This window comes from Manis javanica, chromosome 3, assembly GCF_040802235.1.
Source record: "Manis javanica isolate MJ-LG chromosome 3, MJ_LKY, whole genome shotgun sequence".
In the NCBI taxonomy this organism is placed as follows: Eukaryota; Metazoa; Chordata; class Mammalia; order Pholidota; family Manidae; genus Manis; species Manis javanica.
In genome coordinates, this window is record NC_133158.1 from 67,950,304 (window position 1) to 67,968,868 (window position 18,565).

The 18,565-nt window shown below is 38.4% G+C and overlaps 1 protein-coding gene and 1 long non-coding RNA gene across 2 annotated transcripts in view; one reads left to right on the top strand and one right to left on the bottom strand.

The window, feature by feature from the left end:
- BTLA (B and T lymphocyte associated) overlaps nucleotides 1-12,675 on the top strand; it is a 31,084-nt gene extending 18,409 nt beyond the window's left edge. The window contains exons 3-6 of the mRNA XM_017653436.3: nucleotides 3,450-3,485; nucleotides 4,656-4,796; nucleotides 6,253-6,299; nucleotides 10,245-12,675. Of these exons, the coding sequence (XP_017508925.3) occupies nucleotides 3,450-3,485; nucleotides 4,656-4,796; nucleotides 6,253-6,299; nucleotides 10,245-10,520 (500 nt within the window). The 3' untranslated portion in view covers nucleotides 10,521-12,675. The remainder of the gene's footprint in view (nucleotides 1-3,449; nucleotides 3,486-4,655; nucleotides 4,797-6,252; nucleotides 6,300-10,244) is intronic.
- Nucleotides 50-10,232, bottom strand: LOC118972314 (uncharacterized). The gene is made up of 2 exons (XR_005061222.2): nucleotides 8,039-10,232; nucleotides 50-3,171 (listed from the first exon to the last, which is right to left on the bottom strand). It is a non-coding gene; the product is annotated as an uncharacterized lncRNA (long non-coding RNA).
- Nucleotides 12,676-18,565: the final 5,890 nt, after the last annotated feature.

Below are 18,565 nucleotides of genomic sequence, written 5' to 3' on the forward strand. Positions count from 1 at the left end.
GAACCTCAAATACGTGCTAAATAAAAAAAGCCAGACACAAAAGATCACATATTGTATGATTCTGTTTATATGAAATACCCAGAATAGGAAAATCCACAGAGATAGAAAATGGTTAATGGTTACTAAGGGCTGGGAGAGAAGGAGAATGGGGAGTGACTATTTAATGTGCATGGGATTTCCTCTTGGGAATGAGAAAATGTCCTGAAACTACATAGTGGTGATAGTAGTGAGTGCCTTCTGAATTTTACACTTTAAACAATTGGAATAGTAATTTTTCTATGTTTTTTTACCACATAAAATATTTTTGAATCAAAAAAGACTACCCTTTAATTATAAGAAATGAGATGGAGTTTCTTTAGTGGCCCATAAACTGACCTTGTGGCCCATAAACTTGACCTTCTTTATTGCAAAAGAGAAATGTCAAAGAGATTTGGTGCAGTGGTAGCATGTCTGAAATTTATATAGCTACTTCTATGGATACCACTGACTGCATGATTAATTAAAAATTAATTTTTTAGCTTATACACACATTCTGGAGTCAGTCTTTAAATTCCCTTAAAGTAACCCGACAAAGGAATCCATTTAAATCCTTTTAGAATCCTTTAAATCATTTAAAAATCTCTGAAAGTAGCCCTGTGAGGAAAGCACAGTACTCTAGCACTGGCTGCAACCCTCTACTACAATGCATAGAAGTATAGAAAGGATTTATGGCAGAGTCAGAGACTCTGATTTTGCAGATTTGGGGATCAAACTCAGTGCTAATTGCCTGTGGCCATCTATGCACTGGCTCATAAATGGAGGCACATAAATGGCCTTAGCATGGAGGCTGTGTCTTAAATATCTTTCCTTCTGTACAAATAGATGGTACAGTGTATGGCACATAATAGATGCTCAATAAATGTTTCTTTGTAAATGAGTCAAATGATATTATCTATGCAAAGTGAGGCAATTGCCTTTAACAACCTGGAGAAGCCTATATTGAAGATACATGGAATTATGTTTTCTGAAGTTAACTAATCTCACTATTAATTCACATAATGAGGTAACACACTGAATTTTGTAAGAATTATTACTATTTTAACTGGCAAAACAAATGATAAAAATAAGCAAAACTTGCAAAACATTACTTCCAGGATGATAGTAATTATACTATTAAATGTAAAACAATTAAGTGCTATGAGAGCATTTATATAACATATATTAATATAATGTATAATAAAATTGAATGTAGTGGCAGTGAATCCACTTTTCCTTGAAGAGAAGTTGTCTTGTGTGGTTCAGTCTTTCCTCATGAGAATCAATCACTTCTGTCCAAGAGGGAGGCGCTTAGCCAGGGTTGGAGGCAAGCTAATAATTACTTATGAACTGGAATTCCCCAGAGGCGTTACTGTCTCTCCTCTGTTCCATATTTGGGTCATTCCATGAGCACTACAGATGGTTGTACTGTTTGTAAAGTGTGTAAAGGTACCTGCTCTAAGGATCAAGCCAGGCTGAAATTAGGATCAATAATTTTTCTCCCATGGGGAAGAGGAGGCCTAACCTCAGGGGGAAGGTAGGCAGCTCTTACACCCTGTGCCCTGCGGGCATGTGGATTAGGTGAGAAGGAAAGTCTACAAGCTAAGTAGAAGACACAAGAGCCTTTAGTTTCTCTTTGAAGATTTCTGCTCTCCTGATTCCTACTCTCCTACCTTTCATGTCACTCCCTTTCTCATCACTTTCTTAATCAATGTTCCCGACCTCACTGGAAATTCCCCAGCGCTTTGCTTCGGCATGCTCCTGTCAGCGACGCTCCGCTCTGTGATCGGTTCCCTCCTGTATCTTCATGAACATCTCATACTTTCTTTCATTCAGTTAGCTGTATGGGCTCCCTGCCTTTACTGTTTTTCTGTTTGGCCCCATTTCAGACAAAAATCTCCCTAATACACAATCTGCCCGGTCAATCTGCCCATTCTTTCATAATGCCACTCTTTATATTCAGATCCAGCAGAGCATCCCCAGTGCTCATAACACTGCACACCCACTTATTAACCAGCATTCAAGGGCTTCTGCAGTCCAGCCTCACCTGCCTTTCTGGGTTGTTTCTGGATTCTCTCCTTGCCATCGCCATGCCTTCACCTGGTCCTTCTTAAGCTGCCGTCAGTGCTCATAGGGCACCTGTTCATCTGCATCCACCCATCAGAATTTTACCCCTCCAGTCAAGCCCAACTCACTTCCTGGTTCTTAATGAAGCCTTTCACATTTCCCCTAAGGGAAGTGACTTCTCTTTTCTAGCAGTTTTTATGGCACTTAAGGCCTGTGCCTCTCATTTGTCACACATTTAAGTGTACTGTAGAATGTGTTCTTTATCCCATGAAGGGTTATAATGTCCTAGGAAGCAGGAAATGTGTCCTGTTTCTCTGAGTCATGCCTGCTCCCTTCACAAAAGTTAAATGAAGTATTTAGGAATTGGCTTTGACCTGGGTGTGGATTTTCCTTCTGTGAAGTGATGAGAATAGACATAATAGGGAAAGGGTCAAAGAAAAATTCCTTCTCCTTCTGTACCTGGGAGTACTCAGTAAATTGAGTAGGAGAGGAGGAGAAAAATATACTCTGAAATTATATTAAAAACCCTGCTTTTTGTAAGTACATTTGGGAGGTACGATTTTTAAAAACTTTTCATTTTCTCCCCTTTTTAGAGGGTATTGGGAATTTTCTGTTCTGATATCTGACTGCTTTTTTTGTGTTCAAGTTAAGAATGGGTCCATGTAAGAACAGGCCTATGATAACGTTGGGGCTTGGATGCTGTTGCAAAAGCATATTCTCCCAGATGAGAAAAGCATGTTGCAAAGCAATGCCAAGTCCCAGGGGAGACACTGACAGAGCTGGGAAACAGTCCCTGGGATATGTGGTGGCCTGCAACTCCGTCCTCCCTGACCTGCCCTTGGTCATCCCTGATGAGAAGCTTCAGAGAGGCAGGTGGTCCCCACTGTCGCAGAATACTGGAGGTGGTATGAGTGGGCAGAAAGTGGTGGGCACCATCTTCATTTCAGCGTGAGTAACCAGCATGTCATCCAAAGCATCCTTTCCGTGTGGCCTCTCACACTCACTGGGAGCACCTGCTGAGTGTGCAGTTTATTATTCCAATTGCCAGTTGGTGTCATATAGGCTGTCAAGTGTCCTTACACTTTAGGACTGGAAAAGAGGGAACCAAAGCAGACAGTGAAGATCACATTGTATTTATAGAGTCTTTCTTCCAGCCTCAGCATGAACCCAGGGATTTACTTTGTGTCTGTGATCTTGAAGTGATGACCTACAAATTACACAACTGCCTTGAGCTGGACCATTGGATTCTCTAGTAGTGGAGCCAAAGCAGGAGTCCTCTCAGAGGCTAGCTCTGATTTTGGACATACCCGAGTATACACCATCATTATTTTCACAACCAATTTAAAATTTTTGTTTTTCTGTTTTAGAACGGATTCAAAATAATTTAGAACACCCTGTAATAAGTAAGTATCAAACTTTTCAAATAAAATTAAGGAAACTACATTGTTTGGTGGTTGTAGAAATAATAAAAGTTGGGTTTTTTTAAACAGAGTGGATGTGTTTGTATTAGGTTATCTGTTGGAGGAACATTAGTCCCTATTTCTGTCTATGCTCCTCTCCCAGATGGCTGTGTTTGTCATTCTTGGTCAGAATGACTTGGCTGTTTGCCCAACCTGACCAGCAGCTGCAGCATGAACAACATAGCACTTGTTCCCACTCTGAACTACCAAACCCTTTTGTGCCTAGTTCCAGGATCTCCTGACCACCTTTACCTCAAAACCAAGCACATGGGGAAGTGACTATATAACCACATTAATATGTTTAGAAGTAAAGCTTTCCTGAATAAAAAAGATGAACAAAAGTACAAAATTAAAGATATGTGATGCATTTGGATATTTTCTATTGTTACATTTCAGTTTTTAAATGTTATTTGTCATCTATTGTATTTTCGTACGACCCACTGATAAGTTGCATTTACCATGGACAAGCAGGGTCTTAACGCACATTAACCTTGAGCAATAGCAATGAGCACCAGCTATATGCCCAGCAAAGCATAGCTGGAAATAACAAAGGTGTCTGGAGATAACAAAAGTATTTGGTATTTGGAGATACGAAAGAGTTGTGAGACAAGAAAAAGGTGTTGTGTTAAAGGAACTTGAACTTAGTATCAGACACATGCTGTCTGGAGTTCCAACTACCACTTGGTAGCTGTCTGACCTTGGGCAAGCCTTGGAACAATAATATTCTTCTCAAGGCATGGCACTGAGTAAAAAGTATCGCTTTCTTATTTTTCTTATGTGGCAAATATGAGAGTTGAATGAGACAATGCAGATGAAAGGGCCTGGTAATGTGCTTTCTGAAAGCTGTTATGGACATTGTTTTACAGAGGATTAACCCTAGCAGAATAAAATATTCTTGGAAATGATAAATTGTAACCCAGAGCCACCCACATATGCTGGCAATAAAGCAAGAGGTAGGTGAGCATACTGAGGCCTGGGGTCCATGAAGAAGGCCTTCTGGAAGTGGAGGCATCAGCTGGAAATTGCCTTCATTCAGGTTCTGACTATGCAGAGGGCATTGCCGGTCCTAATAGATCTCAGATTTCCTGTCTTTGGCATTGACTAACATTCCAGATACAACCAGGGCCACGGAAGCACCCTCCAAGGAAGAGATGGTGGACAGACGATGGATCCTTTACAGTTTGCTTCCTCTTGGTGCATTACCTCTGCTCAGTACCTGTGTCTGCCTATTCTGTTGCCTTAGAAAGCACCAAGGTGAGTTCCATCTTCCCTCTGCTGCTCTGTGCTACACCTTTAGGGCTCGATTACTAGGGCTGATAGGTTTTTAATTGATTCCTGGTTTTTTCTTTCCCAATATTTGATGATGAACCATGGATGGTGATTTTCTGGGGGACAATTCATCCTTCCACCAAAAGCCAAATGGATTAATTCAGGTCGCCACTAGGCATGGTGAAGCATGCTCACCACAACCCAGTGCTCCAGCCGAGGGTTGTGGCAAGGAGGGCACAAGGCTGGGAGTTACAGTTTGTCAGCCTTAGGTTTGTGTGAGAAGGAGCTCTTCTAAAGTTCAAGAGTGTTGAAAACGAGGTTGGAAGAATCTCCTGGATATTCCTCTTTTTCACATCCATATGACATCATGCCAGTCATACTCGTCCTTGTCTAAATGCAGACCCAGTGTCATTGGAGAAATTCATATTTCTGTGGCCATCTGAACCCTCACACAACAATAATGCACTTCAAAAAATGTGGGTTTGGCTATGAAGGGAGAGGTGTGATATTTTGAAAATAATTCCTTTCTGCTTTTGTAAGAATTCCCTCAAGGTCATGAGTGAAACCCTTATTAAACATAGTAAGCAAGAGATGTATGGAGAATTCTCTTTCAGCTCTGGTCTGAACCCCCCAGTTCTCTCTTTCCTTTTTCCTTTCAGTCATCTCCTCTCATTCCTTTCCCACAGCAGCAGCCATAGCATAGCGATAGAAATTAAGCTAGACAGACAAAGCAAGCCTTATTTCTGCCACAAGAGAAAGCTTTGTCTGGGGAAAAAAAAAAAAAGAAGTGTTTCTGGTGGTCTGTGGTGAGGACTTTCAAAGCCCAGAACCTTCTCAGAATACGGAGTGAATCCTTTGGAACCCCAGCTCCACACCTGCAGCTCCAAGGCTCTTTCCACAGCCCCTCTCCAGGCTTCCCTATCTTTCCTGAGGCTGCTGGGACTTCAGGAAAGAGGCAGGGAAAAATCCTTCCATTTACCACACTCACAGTGAACCTCGGTAGAAGGAGATATCCTTGTTACACAGGTGACAGGACAGTAACGTGCCTGGCACTGAGTATAGAATGTCCCCAGACCAAGGATTTTCCATCTTTTTTAAAGTAATACACTGGATTCTGTCCCTTCCTCTTAGATGTGCTGTTGAAGAATCAGTGAACAAAATGGGCAGCATGAATACTCACAAACTGAGGCATGTGCCGTGCTAATCACAGCAAATAAACAAGCCCAAACTAATAACAGTGCTGTCTCTGGCAAGCATGTGGGTGGGCACGGGTGGGGAGGCTTCCCACCTCTACTCTAGGGACTGAGTTTCAACCTAGCAATCTGATTCCAGAATCCATTTTTTTTATCATAGCTCTAACAAATAGGAAATTGGGGAAGAATTTTGTGTAGTTCTTTGATCCTTTTTTTTTTATTAAAAAATTTTTCTTTTTGAATTCCAGCTGAACAAAAGAAGCCTTCTGATTCAGCAGGAAGGGAAATTAATCTGGTATGTTCAATGCATCTTTAAAACAAATGCAATCTATGTTATTTTTAACTTAATGAGCCTGTGTAATACCATGTGCCAGGTCTTGTTCTAAATGCTAGGTATATTGACTTACTTTAAAATTGTGTTTATTTTACATTTACCTCCATCTGCAGAAAAGATTCTTCAAAATTAACAAGTCTTATAATTTATAAGTGGCTCTTTGGAAAAGAATGGGTGGTGGTACAGGTACCAAACAAAAAAGTCAAAGATTTTCATAATCTTAGATCTGCTTTTGACCAGCTATGTGACTTCAGGCTGTTCATTTATTCTCACAAAAACACCTTAAAAGTCTTTCTGGAAGGGAATTGAGAGTTAATCAAAGGATGAATCATAAATAACCTCATAAAACGAGGAAAGATTTCTTCCTCCAGCAGATAGAGAAGCATGATTATAAGTCTAGTTGTTATGTCAAAGTCCCTTGTAATGTGTGTGGGCCTGTCAAGGGAGAGGCCTCCCAGAAAAAGGGAATGGCCTTTCCAAGGCAGTGCCAAGTTTTCCTAGAAGTTTTTGGAATATAAACTTAGGCTTTTCTTTGGGGTTCAGTGTTGAAACTCAAAAGAGAATGCACAATGAGGGAATATATTTTTGTTTAATTTATGAAGCTCTTAATTAAAAACAAATAGTCATAATGAGATACAGCAAAGGGACTTGGTAAGTGTGTGTGTGTGTGTGTGTGCGTGCGTGTGTGCGTGCGTGCGTGCGTGTGTGTGTGTGTGTGTGTGTGCAGTTAGGAAGAATAGAGATAAAGATATAGTAACCTTCTTTAAAGTTCCAGAAATTCCAGAGGCAGATACAGCCAATAATTCATATCATATTAAATGACAGTATTCATCAGGTTGCCTAATTTTAAAGTAGTCCATATAGTTCAACTTGATAATGTTATATTAAGTTTTTAGTGAACATCAGTAGGCGTCATTGTATTGGGCGCTAAGGTTTGTTTGCTCAGATAGGGAGATTTTCTTAAATATTACTTCCTTTCTCCCCATAGTGAACAGCCATGCAAACTACATTCTGTTACAACCAGGACTTAAACATTAATCTAAATAATTTACTGTGCAAGCAAAGCCCAGTTAAAATGTAGTTATATTTCTTCCTGCATAGGCTGAACAAATTATTTACAATATGAAGTTGAATTCACATTATTCATTTCAATAATTTGGCAATTTTGTTTTAAGGTACTCTGGTCTATCCCAGGAATTTACAGTTTGCTCCATTTGAGTTGTCAAACAATTCAGAAAATAATCAGAGAAGCCATATGAGATCTTTGAGACTAAAACTATCTTAAGAAGGAACTTGTATGGGAACAAGTGGAATAGACTTCAACGTAGGGAAAGAAATTGCTAAAAACAAGGCCATTACATAGAAAAGTCAAAGATCCCATGTTATTCCAGAATGGCCTGTTGACAATATAAAAGTGCTTGTGTTGCTGGGCAGCTGTGTCTGGAGAGATTTGTCCCTGTGCACTAGATGAAACTGCAACCCTGACAGGGGAGGATTCTTGATTTGATAAAGAAAGAATTCTCCATCAGGTTGGATGAGTGTAGGCAAGGAATTCATTAAAGCAAGAGTAGAAGCAAATGTCAGCAGGCATGCAGGCAGCAGAGCTCAAGGAAGAACAGAGGGAGGAAAGGGAAGTTCATTGAACTCCTCCTTGGCATAGCACAGATCCCTTGCCAACTCCTGAGGCCAGCCTGAGTCACCTGTTGTCCAGTGTTTGCTGTCTGCTTGAATCTGCACAGTGTGGGAGCTAAGCCCCTATCACGCAAGGATTTGGGGGAGCCACAGAGCACTGGATGGCATGAGGTTATGTTCTGAGAACTTCCTCTTCCCTCCTGGTCTGAAATAAAACAGGGAGAGAGAAAAAGATTGTGTTAAGGCTAGAAAGCTGAATGAAATAGCAGAGTGACAAAGACTTTTACCACTGGGGAGGTTGGGGAGTTCTTATCTTTATCATGGAAAAGATTTCAGAGGCAAGTGCAAATGGCTTATGCAACTAGAAAGTTTATTTGATATAGGACAGTACACACTTAGCAGGTGACCTCAAGGAGGAGGTGCACTTAAGGATTTAGGGTTTTGGGTTTTATAGGGCCTTTTGGGTAGGGGTCAGCATTAGGCATAATGTATACAGGTGACTCATAATTCTTTTGAAGTTTTGTCTTAAGAATAGAGTTATTTAGGTGACTGTTGGGTGTTGACCTGGATCGTGGCATTATTTATCTACATAGGCTTGTTTATACTTCAGAGATCTATCTGTCATTCTAGTTAGAAAGTTACTTAATTGATTCAGAGGCTAGAATAAGAGAAAGAACAGAATATAGATTAAGTTATAAAATAAGCTGGGCCTTTTTCTGCACGCTAAGTAGATTTTACATTGGCATGACCCTTGTCCCATTTCCTTGCTCTATCTCACTTGTATACTAAAAACCACTGAAATGCTTGTATTTTTTTAAAGTGCTTTGTAAACTGTGAGCGTCATGCAAATATAGAGTAGGATAGTTGCTTTCGTGCTTGTCATCTCTCCCGCCAGCATAGTACACCAGCCTTGTAGCACCCCCTATTTTGATGAGGTGCTGCGGGAGAGGTTCATCCACAGAGCACCAAGTTTTCTTTTACCCCATTCATTCTAACAAAGTTTTCACGGAAACCAGCCATCTTTTGGGAAGGGAGCTAGCTAACTAAGTTGACAGATTTAGAACATGGAAATGTACACCAGGGACTCTGTTGACATATTAAGGATTTGTGGCTACTTACCAGTTCACATGATGGTTCTTCCATTCTCCCCAGAGACTTTAACCAGGCTCCTTCAAAGGGAAGTTGATGCACTTTCCATTTAAGCCAAGGGACTGGGAAGGTTAAAGCAATGCCTGTCTTTCAGCCTTAGTGTTATTTCCTGGGCAGCCACCTCATTGAAGGGAAGTGGTGTACTCAAGAGTTAATATTCAGTGTCTCAGGATAGGGCCAGACAAGCACGTGGGATAGAACTCTGCCGAAGAGGTGTAGTAGACATACAAACATACATATCACAATGAGGATGAAAAGGACCAGATAAATCATGTAGACGTTCAAAGACTGTGGACTTGGCACCTTAAAGGAGTTAGGTCAAACTCCAAGAACGTAAATTACTAGCAAAATTGGACTTAAAAAAATTGAAATAACAATGCTTAGCATTGACACATTATCTTAGTTTTTACCAAGTAGATCACTTGCATAGCTAGGAATGCCTAACAACTGAGAAGAGGGAAAAACATCAGGACCCATTTTATTTTTAGTTTCCATAAGGTTACCTCTTTCTCAGAAGCTTTAATCTATTTGACTACTTGGAAATGAAAGAATATTCTTGTGATAGAAATAATAATCCAAATATTTTAGAACTTATTCCAAGCTTTGACTGCCCTCTCCCCAAAACTGACAGCAATTTTCCAATTCCAGATTTCAAACTATAATAATATATCTTGGATAACTCATAATATTTATTCTTTCTGCCTCTTTTGAGGGTATCTGTTCTGCTTTATCTATAATTGTTTTATTCTAAACTTTGTTAATACTATCCTTTTTATTGTAAGCAGCCTGAAATTCTTGTGAGTATTTATGATTTTCGTACAAATTTGGAGTGTGCTTTCATCTTGAAGAGGGGTTGAAATGTGTTCTGGGACCTCAAAAGTAACCAATAAAAAAGCACAAAATAACCACACTTGGAAGCAACATGGTGGTCCTAAGCCTTTCATCTTCTAACAACTGATAAGATGCTAAAAAAATTAGTGGATGTCAGGAGCATATGTGAGGAAGAGCAGAGTATTTCTTTTGATATGTAATGACTCAATTTAGCATATAGTCATATATTCTGCTAATGGATATGCATTGTCACATTCTTATGTGATACTTAAAACAATCATTTTTCTTTTATAGGTTGATTTTCCCCAGCCCTTTAGGCATGAACAAAGTGAAGTGGGCATCAGGCAAAATTCCCAAACACTGCCATCAGAAACTGGAATTTATGATAATGACCCCTGGTTCAGGGCCCAGGAAGAGTCTGGGGTTTATTCTAACCTACATCTGGAGGAAAACAAACAGGGCATTGTTTATGCTTCCCTGAACCATTCCATCATTGAAATGAACCCAAGACAGGCAAGAAATGTGAAGGAAGCTCCTACAGAATATGCAGCCATATGTGTGCGGAGTTAAATCTGGTCCTGATCTCCAACCAGTGGCCATCAAATAGTCAGTGTGTCCACACAATCATCTAAGGTCCAGCAGGATGTCAAATAATATTCCTCGACCTGAGAAATTTCACTTTAGAAAGGCTCATGTTGTTGCTGGGGGTCTTAAGGACCTATAGGTCAAATGACTAATATTTCTCCCAGAAACTTCTATGAGAGTCTTTTATGTTATAGACTTGAACAACAACAAAAAAAAAACCTCTCCAAAACTGAGTGCTATCATGAGTTGAAGAGTAGTAGAACATTTAAACCTAGCTATATTTTACCCAATATACAAATTAATTATTTCCTTTGGGTACTAGACTTACGTAGGGAAGAGAAGTTTGTCTGATCTGGATCAGTTTCACTACAGTCTCTTGAAGAAGAATGTCTCAGTTCACCTCTCTAACCACGAATACAGTAATAATAGTATGTTTACTTCTGATCAATCTTCCATAATAGGACATTTTCCTCTGTCAATCTGATACTAGGGTTTCTTAAATGTAAAGGAGAAATCACTTTAGACTTGATGATATAAGAAAATAATGGAAAGTAAATGGTGCAATAAAGACAAGGAATACACCACCTGAATGTGGGGTAGATGCTCCCCATGCCTGACAAACAGATGCTTCTATCTTTTCTGTTAGACTGCTAGGCAAATATAAGTGGTAATCGAGTGATAGATGTATAGTGCATTTATAAATAAAGTGATGACTCTGTGTTCAGGTCACAGAGACCAATGTATATATGAATGTGACATAATGCTGCTAAATATACTTGTGAGTGTCTAAATAAATGTCAAAATCAGTGAGAATAAGTATCATCAGGCAAGTGCAGATTGATGGCTTAAACTGCTTTGCTTAAACAGATTGACCTGATAGCAAATCAAAAGCATAATTAATGGAATGGAGAAAAGTCCATAATATTAAGTTGGGCAGTACAGGTCAACATACTTTCCTTCACCATATCTGTATCTTGCTGTTCTTCTTACTAAGGAATCAGGGCAAATCATATGTAGTGAAGTCATGCAGTTTCACAATTTGTGTTAAAATGTTGAGGTTGCAGCCACTTAAGAGTATAGCAAGAAGAGATGGTTTCAGATTTCTCAATTTCCATAGTACTTGAGTCTAATTATTGAAAAATAGTCTACAACTTATTCAACAGCTTGAGGCTATTAGAAGTCTCAGGTGCTGCTACTAAATGCACTATACCTCATAAAAATGAATGACAAAGGCTAGAATCCATTTGAACAAATATGTGAGCTGTTCATATGAATGTGGAGGAGTGGTGTCCATCTGTATCATCAGTGTATAGAAAGAAACGTAGGTGACTTAAAATCATAGAGAAACTGACAACATTCATTCCATTTCAGTTTGCTAAAGAAGTTCAAAATACTAGAATAAATGGGTCATTAAAGGAAATGTGTGAAAACAGTGTATGAAAATGCGGATGGGAGTATGACACCCCCATCAAATTTTTTGGCCCCAAAAGACAAAACTGAGATTTGTGGGAGAGCTTTCCTTATGTAACACTGGCATTAAGATTTCAACCCTTGGATTGAGGTTGTGGATATGGTTTTAGATTCACCACTATCTAGCCAGTATAATATCATGACACCTAGAATTTTAAGCAGCCCATTCTAGGTAGGCACTTTCAACCAAACTGTATTTATGTGCAAAAGATATATTAGATAGCTGCTTGTGGTCTTCTTAAAAATAGAAACAGGAAGTATGGGGAAGGTACATTTAGCTGTTCTTATTGGATAAACACACAAAGCTGAACAGTTTCTTCATAACTTTTTTGAATTAAAAAAAAGTATTTTTGTCTATTGTTTAGCATATTCTCAACATACTTTATAGTAAAGATAATATTGATAATAATTTTACTCCTATAAATGATTTCTACTTATATTTGTGCCATGCTGCCAAAACCACAAATCATGTATATTTGATTCCTTCTTAAAAAAAGGTGTCAGAGTTTTATGTGTATTTCCCACATAAATTTATTTCAGTAGTGTTTACATGGCTTATTTCATTAATGATAAATGAGAAAAAGTATGATTTTCCATGAATTTTAAGCTTGTTGATTATGCCTAATAAGAAGGTAAAGTTATTAAACTTTATTTGGAATCAACTTGGTCTTGCTTTTGTACCAGAAAAATGCACGGACATGAAACAGAAGAGTGATTTTCAAATTTTATGGCACATAAAAATAGCCTGAAAAACTTAACTGAACTAAAAATTACCAACTCCCAGTGATAGGAAATTCTGATTCAGTAGATACAGGATATAGCTCTATATACTCTTCACTGTTAATAGACACCCCAGGTAATTTTGATACAGGTTTCCCGGTGTAGAGGCCAGATTGGTATATGTGATTTATTTGATCAGTTTTGCCTACCAAACAAGATTTTCTAGGCTCCAGAATTGATTCTATAGCCTGATCGTATCTGTATATCATCTCTCCCTCTCTCTCTTTTTCTCTCTCTATTTCTGTATCAATCTATATGTACTTTTTTAAAGAGCAGTTTTAGTTTCAACAAAGTTGAACAGAAAGTACAGAGAATTTTTATATACTCCCTACTCCCCAAACACACAGCCTCTCCTGTATCAACATCCTGCACTAGGGTGATACACACATTTTTATTACAACTAAGGTACCTATTGACACATCATAATCAAACAAAGCCCATAGTTCACATAGGGTATACTTTTGGTGGTATAATTCTATGGGTTTTGACAAGTACATAGCAACAGGTACCTTTATTATAGTAAGGTACAGAATAGCTTCACTGCCCTAAACATTTCCTATGGTCCAGCTATTCACCCTTCTGTCCCCCAACTCCTGGCAACCACTGATTCTTTTCTTTCTCCATAGTTTTACCTTTTCAGAATGTTATTTAATTGAAACCACACAGTATGTAGCCTTTCCATATTGGCTTCTTTCACTTAATAATATGCATTTAAGGTTCTTCCCTGTCTTTCTGTGGCTTGATAACTCACAAGTTCTTTTTTAGCACTGAATAATATTTCATTGTCTGGATAGAACACAGTTCATTTATCCATTCACCTACTGAAGGGCATCTTGTTTGTTTCCAAATATTGGCAATTATGAATAGAGCTGTTACAATCATCTGTGTGCAGGTTTTTGTGTAGACATCAGTTTTCAACTCATTTGAATAAATACTGAGGAAAGTGATTGCTGAATCAAATGATAAAGGTACGTTTAGCTTTGTAAGAAACTACCAAAGTGTCTTCCAAGTGGATGTGCCATTTTTCATTCCCATCTACAATGAATAAGAGTTGCTCCACATCATCACCAGCATTCGGTGTTGTTAGTGTTCTAGATTTTGTCCTAATTCTAACAGGTGTGTTATCTCATTGTCTGAATTTGCAGCTTCCTAAATGATATATGTTGATCATCTTTCCATATGCTTATTAGCCATCTGTGTATCTTCTTAATGAGGTGTATGTTCAGACCTTTTACCCTTGTTTCAATTGGATTGTCTTTTTTTTATTGTTTTAATAGTTCTTTGTATAGTTTAGTTAACAGTCTTTCATCAAATAGGCCTTTGAAAATATTTTCTCCCAATCTGTGGCTTGTCCTCTCATTCTGTTAATAGTCATATCATTTATAGCACTTATTTGTTGTTATGCTTGCTGCCACATTAGACTGTGGGTTACTTATGGGTGAGGATCATGTCACATTCCTCTTTAGTTTCTTAGTGCAGTGCTTGACACACAGTATAAGAAAATAATGTTTAAGGAATGACTGTGTTTGTTAAGTGAGTTATCTAACCCCTTGTACTCAAAGGATGGCCCTCAAACCCATGGGCACCCCCTGGAAATTGTTAGAAATGTAGAATCTCAGCCTTTACCTACGAAATAAGAATCTGCATTTTCACAAGATGGCTCAGGTGATTTGTGAAGTTTGTGGTCTGTGTAGCCTTTAAGAACCCACATCTCCCCACCAGGAGTTAGGTGTGGCAGGAAGCAAATTCACATTCGTAAGATACTCATTTGAAAATTTCTATTTTAGGCAGGAACAGGAAGGGTCTTACCACCCAGCTCAGAAAGTAAAAATGGTGAATGAGAAAGGAAACATCGTTATTTTATAGAATGTTTGTGCTGAACTTGAGAACACAGGAATTGAAAACCCTGTGCTAGAAATCAAGTTTCAGGTTCAAAAGCAAGTTTCTGAGGATTGATCTTCAAAATCAGCCTCTCTTGTGCAGTTAGTCAGGTTGAACATTCCATGTGAATACCTTTATTTGCAAACAATCTATGACTACATACTAGGCACCGACTAGTTTGCTAGGTTCTGAGTTGACATGGCTCATTGAGAAAGATTCCATTCCTGCCTGCCACAGCTAAAGTGCAGATGAAGAGGTAGAAAGTAAGCAAAAAATTACAATCTGAAAGTTGAATTGTATTGCAGAGATATGGGCAAAGTGCTCTGGAAGCACCGTAACTATTAAATTTCTTGTGTTAAGGACCATGTCTTATTCACCTTAGAATCCGTGATCCTGAGACACTGGTGTTTTTGAAGAAACCTAATTAATCACAGTCCTCTGTCTCTATAGGTCCTTAACCATTTGAAAAATAAAGAAGTCAGATTGGAGGGAATATTAATAGGAGAGCTGAACTCACAAGTATGGTGTGGGTCCAAAGACAAAATAAGTTTCCTACCATTCCTCCACCTAAATGCAGCTGGATTTTGAGACCTCTTTATAGGAAGAGTTATTTCTAGAGATACACAGCCAGCCATATGGGAGATGTCACTCTGCCTCAAACCTTCTTAACTGCAAATGAATGAGAGCCACCCGCGTGATGACATCTTCTGTGTCTGTAGGCCAGGGCTCCTTCCCGAGGCTACTGTGGTTGAAAGGGTGAGAGGCTATGCCTATCGCACCAGTCAGTGAAGGGAATCTCTTTCTGTAAGGAGAAGCCTTCAGGAGGCTAGAAGACCCTACTTCAGAGGCTAAAGTAAGAATGTGAGGAAAGCAAAAGAATAATTTCTTCCTAATTTTGGTAAGTATTCATGAATGTTAAATTACAGAATTAAACAAGTTATTACAAAGAGGGAGCACTTGCTTCTTTCAGGGATTCCAATGAAATGTCATGTGTATTTTCTCTTAGAGCTGGGCAAAGGGTAAGAGGGAATCCTAGGTGCAGAGGAGAGCCGTTTTGAGAGAGCATGGCGCCCTCAGAGAATGGCTGGAAATTCGGCGGCTGTAGCATAATTTTCACAGAAGGAGTGACAGAATATGAGTCCAGTATTAGTTGTAATTGTCATTGAAATAGCATGTGGGTCATTACAAAGTGCTTTTGTGAAGATTATGCAAAATATTTGATACTTTGTGAGAGATCTATTGCAACTATTTTCTCTTTAAGCTTCTTGTCTGTCTAAGATGTACATAATTAACATGCTGATATAACCATATGTTTTGTTTTTATTTTAGATGATGTCATTATAAACTTATCCAATTCTTAGTAAAGGTTTAAACAGTTGATAAGTAATTGTATTCAGGATTGGCTAGAATTTCACCAGATTAAAACCTTCAATTTTCTTAAGCTACCTTAAAATAGTTAAAATCATAGCTCCAAACTGAACCACCACACATTGCAATGTTTTTCCAACTTTTGGTAATTTGTGTTTTCTTTGAATGGTACTCAGTGAAAAGACTGGCAAAGGATGTCAATATGCCAATAGATGACAGAGGATGTCAAAGCTTATTTGAGTGATATTAATGTTTAGTATGTCTCTCAAGTTAAGAAGTACTAATTAAATATTATAGTGGATCTCTTCCAAGGAAGTAATCTAAGTAACCATGGAGATGGCCCGTAAGCTGACTGCTTTATTAATTTGGTTCCTATGTTCTAGGGCTTTCTATGGTTCATAACCAATCATTAATAATCACTCCATAATATTTCACCTCTTATGACTCTTGATAACCTGTTAACAGTAATTATGTTTGCAATGATAGACAGCTACCATTTATTGAGTGCTTGTTTGTATGTCAAGCATTATTTTCAGCTTTAAATGCATGACTTGTTTAAGTCTCACAATCACCTTATGAAGTAGGCAGCTGTTGTGCTCCTTCTACAGATCAGAAAACAGGCCAAAACAGTGGTCAAGTAACTTGTGCAAATTCACATGGCTAGTAAGTGGTAGAATCTGAGTTTAAACTTAGCAGTCTGATTCCAGAACCCATGTTATAACTGCAACATCAACTTGAGGAGCAATGGAGAAGGATTTGGGCTGTGCCGGTATTACAAGAAGGCTCTATGATGCCCTGGATCTGTCAGCTGGAGCTGACTTAGCAATATTAGATTAGTCCCTGGGTAATAATGGTCAAATGCTTTCAGTTCTCAGTTTTCAGTTCTGGGCCATCAGCAGAAAAAGGATTGGTACTAGGCAAAGGTCTGAAACTACACTGGAGAAGGTAGTGCACGTGCTGATGTCAAGGACAGAGCATAAAATGGTCGTCAGGGTAAGTATGTATAGGAGGATGCAAAAATGGGAAGGCTATAATTAGGAGGTCAGTAAGCCACAGAACAGTGACCAGAGATTCAGCCTGGGGCAGGAGACTGGCACAGGGCCCAGCAGCAAGGGTAGAACTGGGTTTTGAGCCAATTGCATTTGGATGCAGGCATCTCTACCAAAAGTCTTACCCAGGCCTGGCCCCAGAGTGGGGTGGGCTTAAAACTGAAGATAAAAACAGATACACAGACTTGCCTGGGGAAGGGAATTGAGGTATTAGAGAATCTAGAGGTTGCTAGTGACACTGATGGGAGGAGATATGGGGCTCATGCAAACCAAACATTTCTCATCCCAGCTCCATCTCCCTTCCCCTTGAGAAGCATCAGTGTGTTGGAAAAGCCAGTAAGACAAATAGTGATAAAGCCAAAAAAAAGAGAGGCCCAGAGACTAAGAAGTAAAATCACTGGACCAAAATTTTAGGTAAGGGTAAGTTCCATCACATGTGAGTTGAAAAAGCACAGTAGTGGCCATGGAAATATACCACTTGCTAAAACCCATGTATTAGACAAAATGTAGTTTTAACTAGACAAAATGTCGTAGTTTTAACTTCTTTTAGCTGACAACTCTTTAATATATGCTGACCTCATGACATATGATTCTACAGGCGGCCAGAGCAATTTCCAATTTCAAACAATCTGTTGTTTTTTAAATAAAGTATACTGCTCTATTCTGCATTGTAAGTATCTTCAGTGTCTTAGAGCATTTCAAAAACCTCAAATATGATATTAGTAGTAGATAAACCATATCTATATATACTCATATATATATGTATACATGGATATATATTCTCACACACAGACACATATATATATATATATACACACAGACATATAAGTATACATATACACATATAATCTTAGTTTAAAAATGAGAGCTAAAGTTAATCTGCTTAATTTTATTATTTATTAATTTAACTAAAGTGGCTACCCCTTGCTGGGAGGAAAGAACAGTGTGGAACAGGCAATGCTGGAAATGAGCCTTCAGTGAATGTCTCTTGGCACAGAGTGTTAACTTTGGAATCCTGAAAATTATCTGCATAAATTAAATAGTAATAAATCGTAAAAAATGTAATTCCCTGAAACTGAAAGTGCTCTGAAACAAGCTTTACTGTACATCAGGTTGATAACCAAGCATATAGAATAATTAAGGGACTTTAATCCATACTTTAACTATACATCCCTGCAGAGATATAGTATAAGAACAAAAAGAACCACAAAGCTATTTTAATCTGCATTTGGTATGTTTAATGGTTATTAATGTTGTTATTGTTATTTTAAATATAAATGTGGATTATATAGGGTAAAGCAAATAAAAAATGATGTTAACATATTTAAAAATAAAGATTTCTGGAATAACAAAACTTAACACAAGTACACAATTAAAGATGTCAAGAATCCTGAAACCCCAAGTTTTGAGTTGGAAGTATAAGCATCAATTCATGATTTTTTTCTATTCAAAACTCTAAGTCTGACTACTGAAGCAAAACAA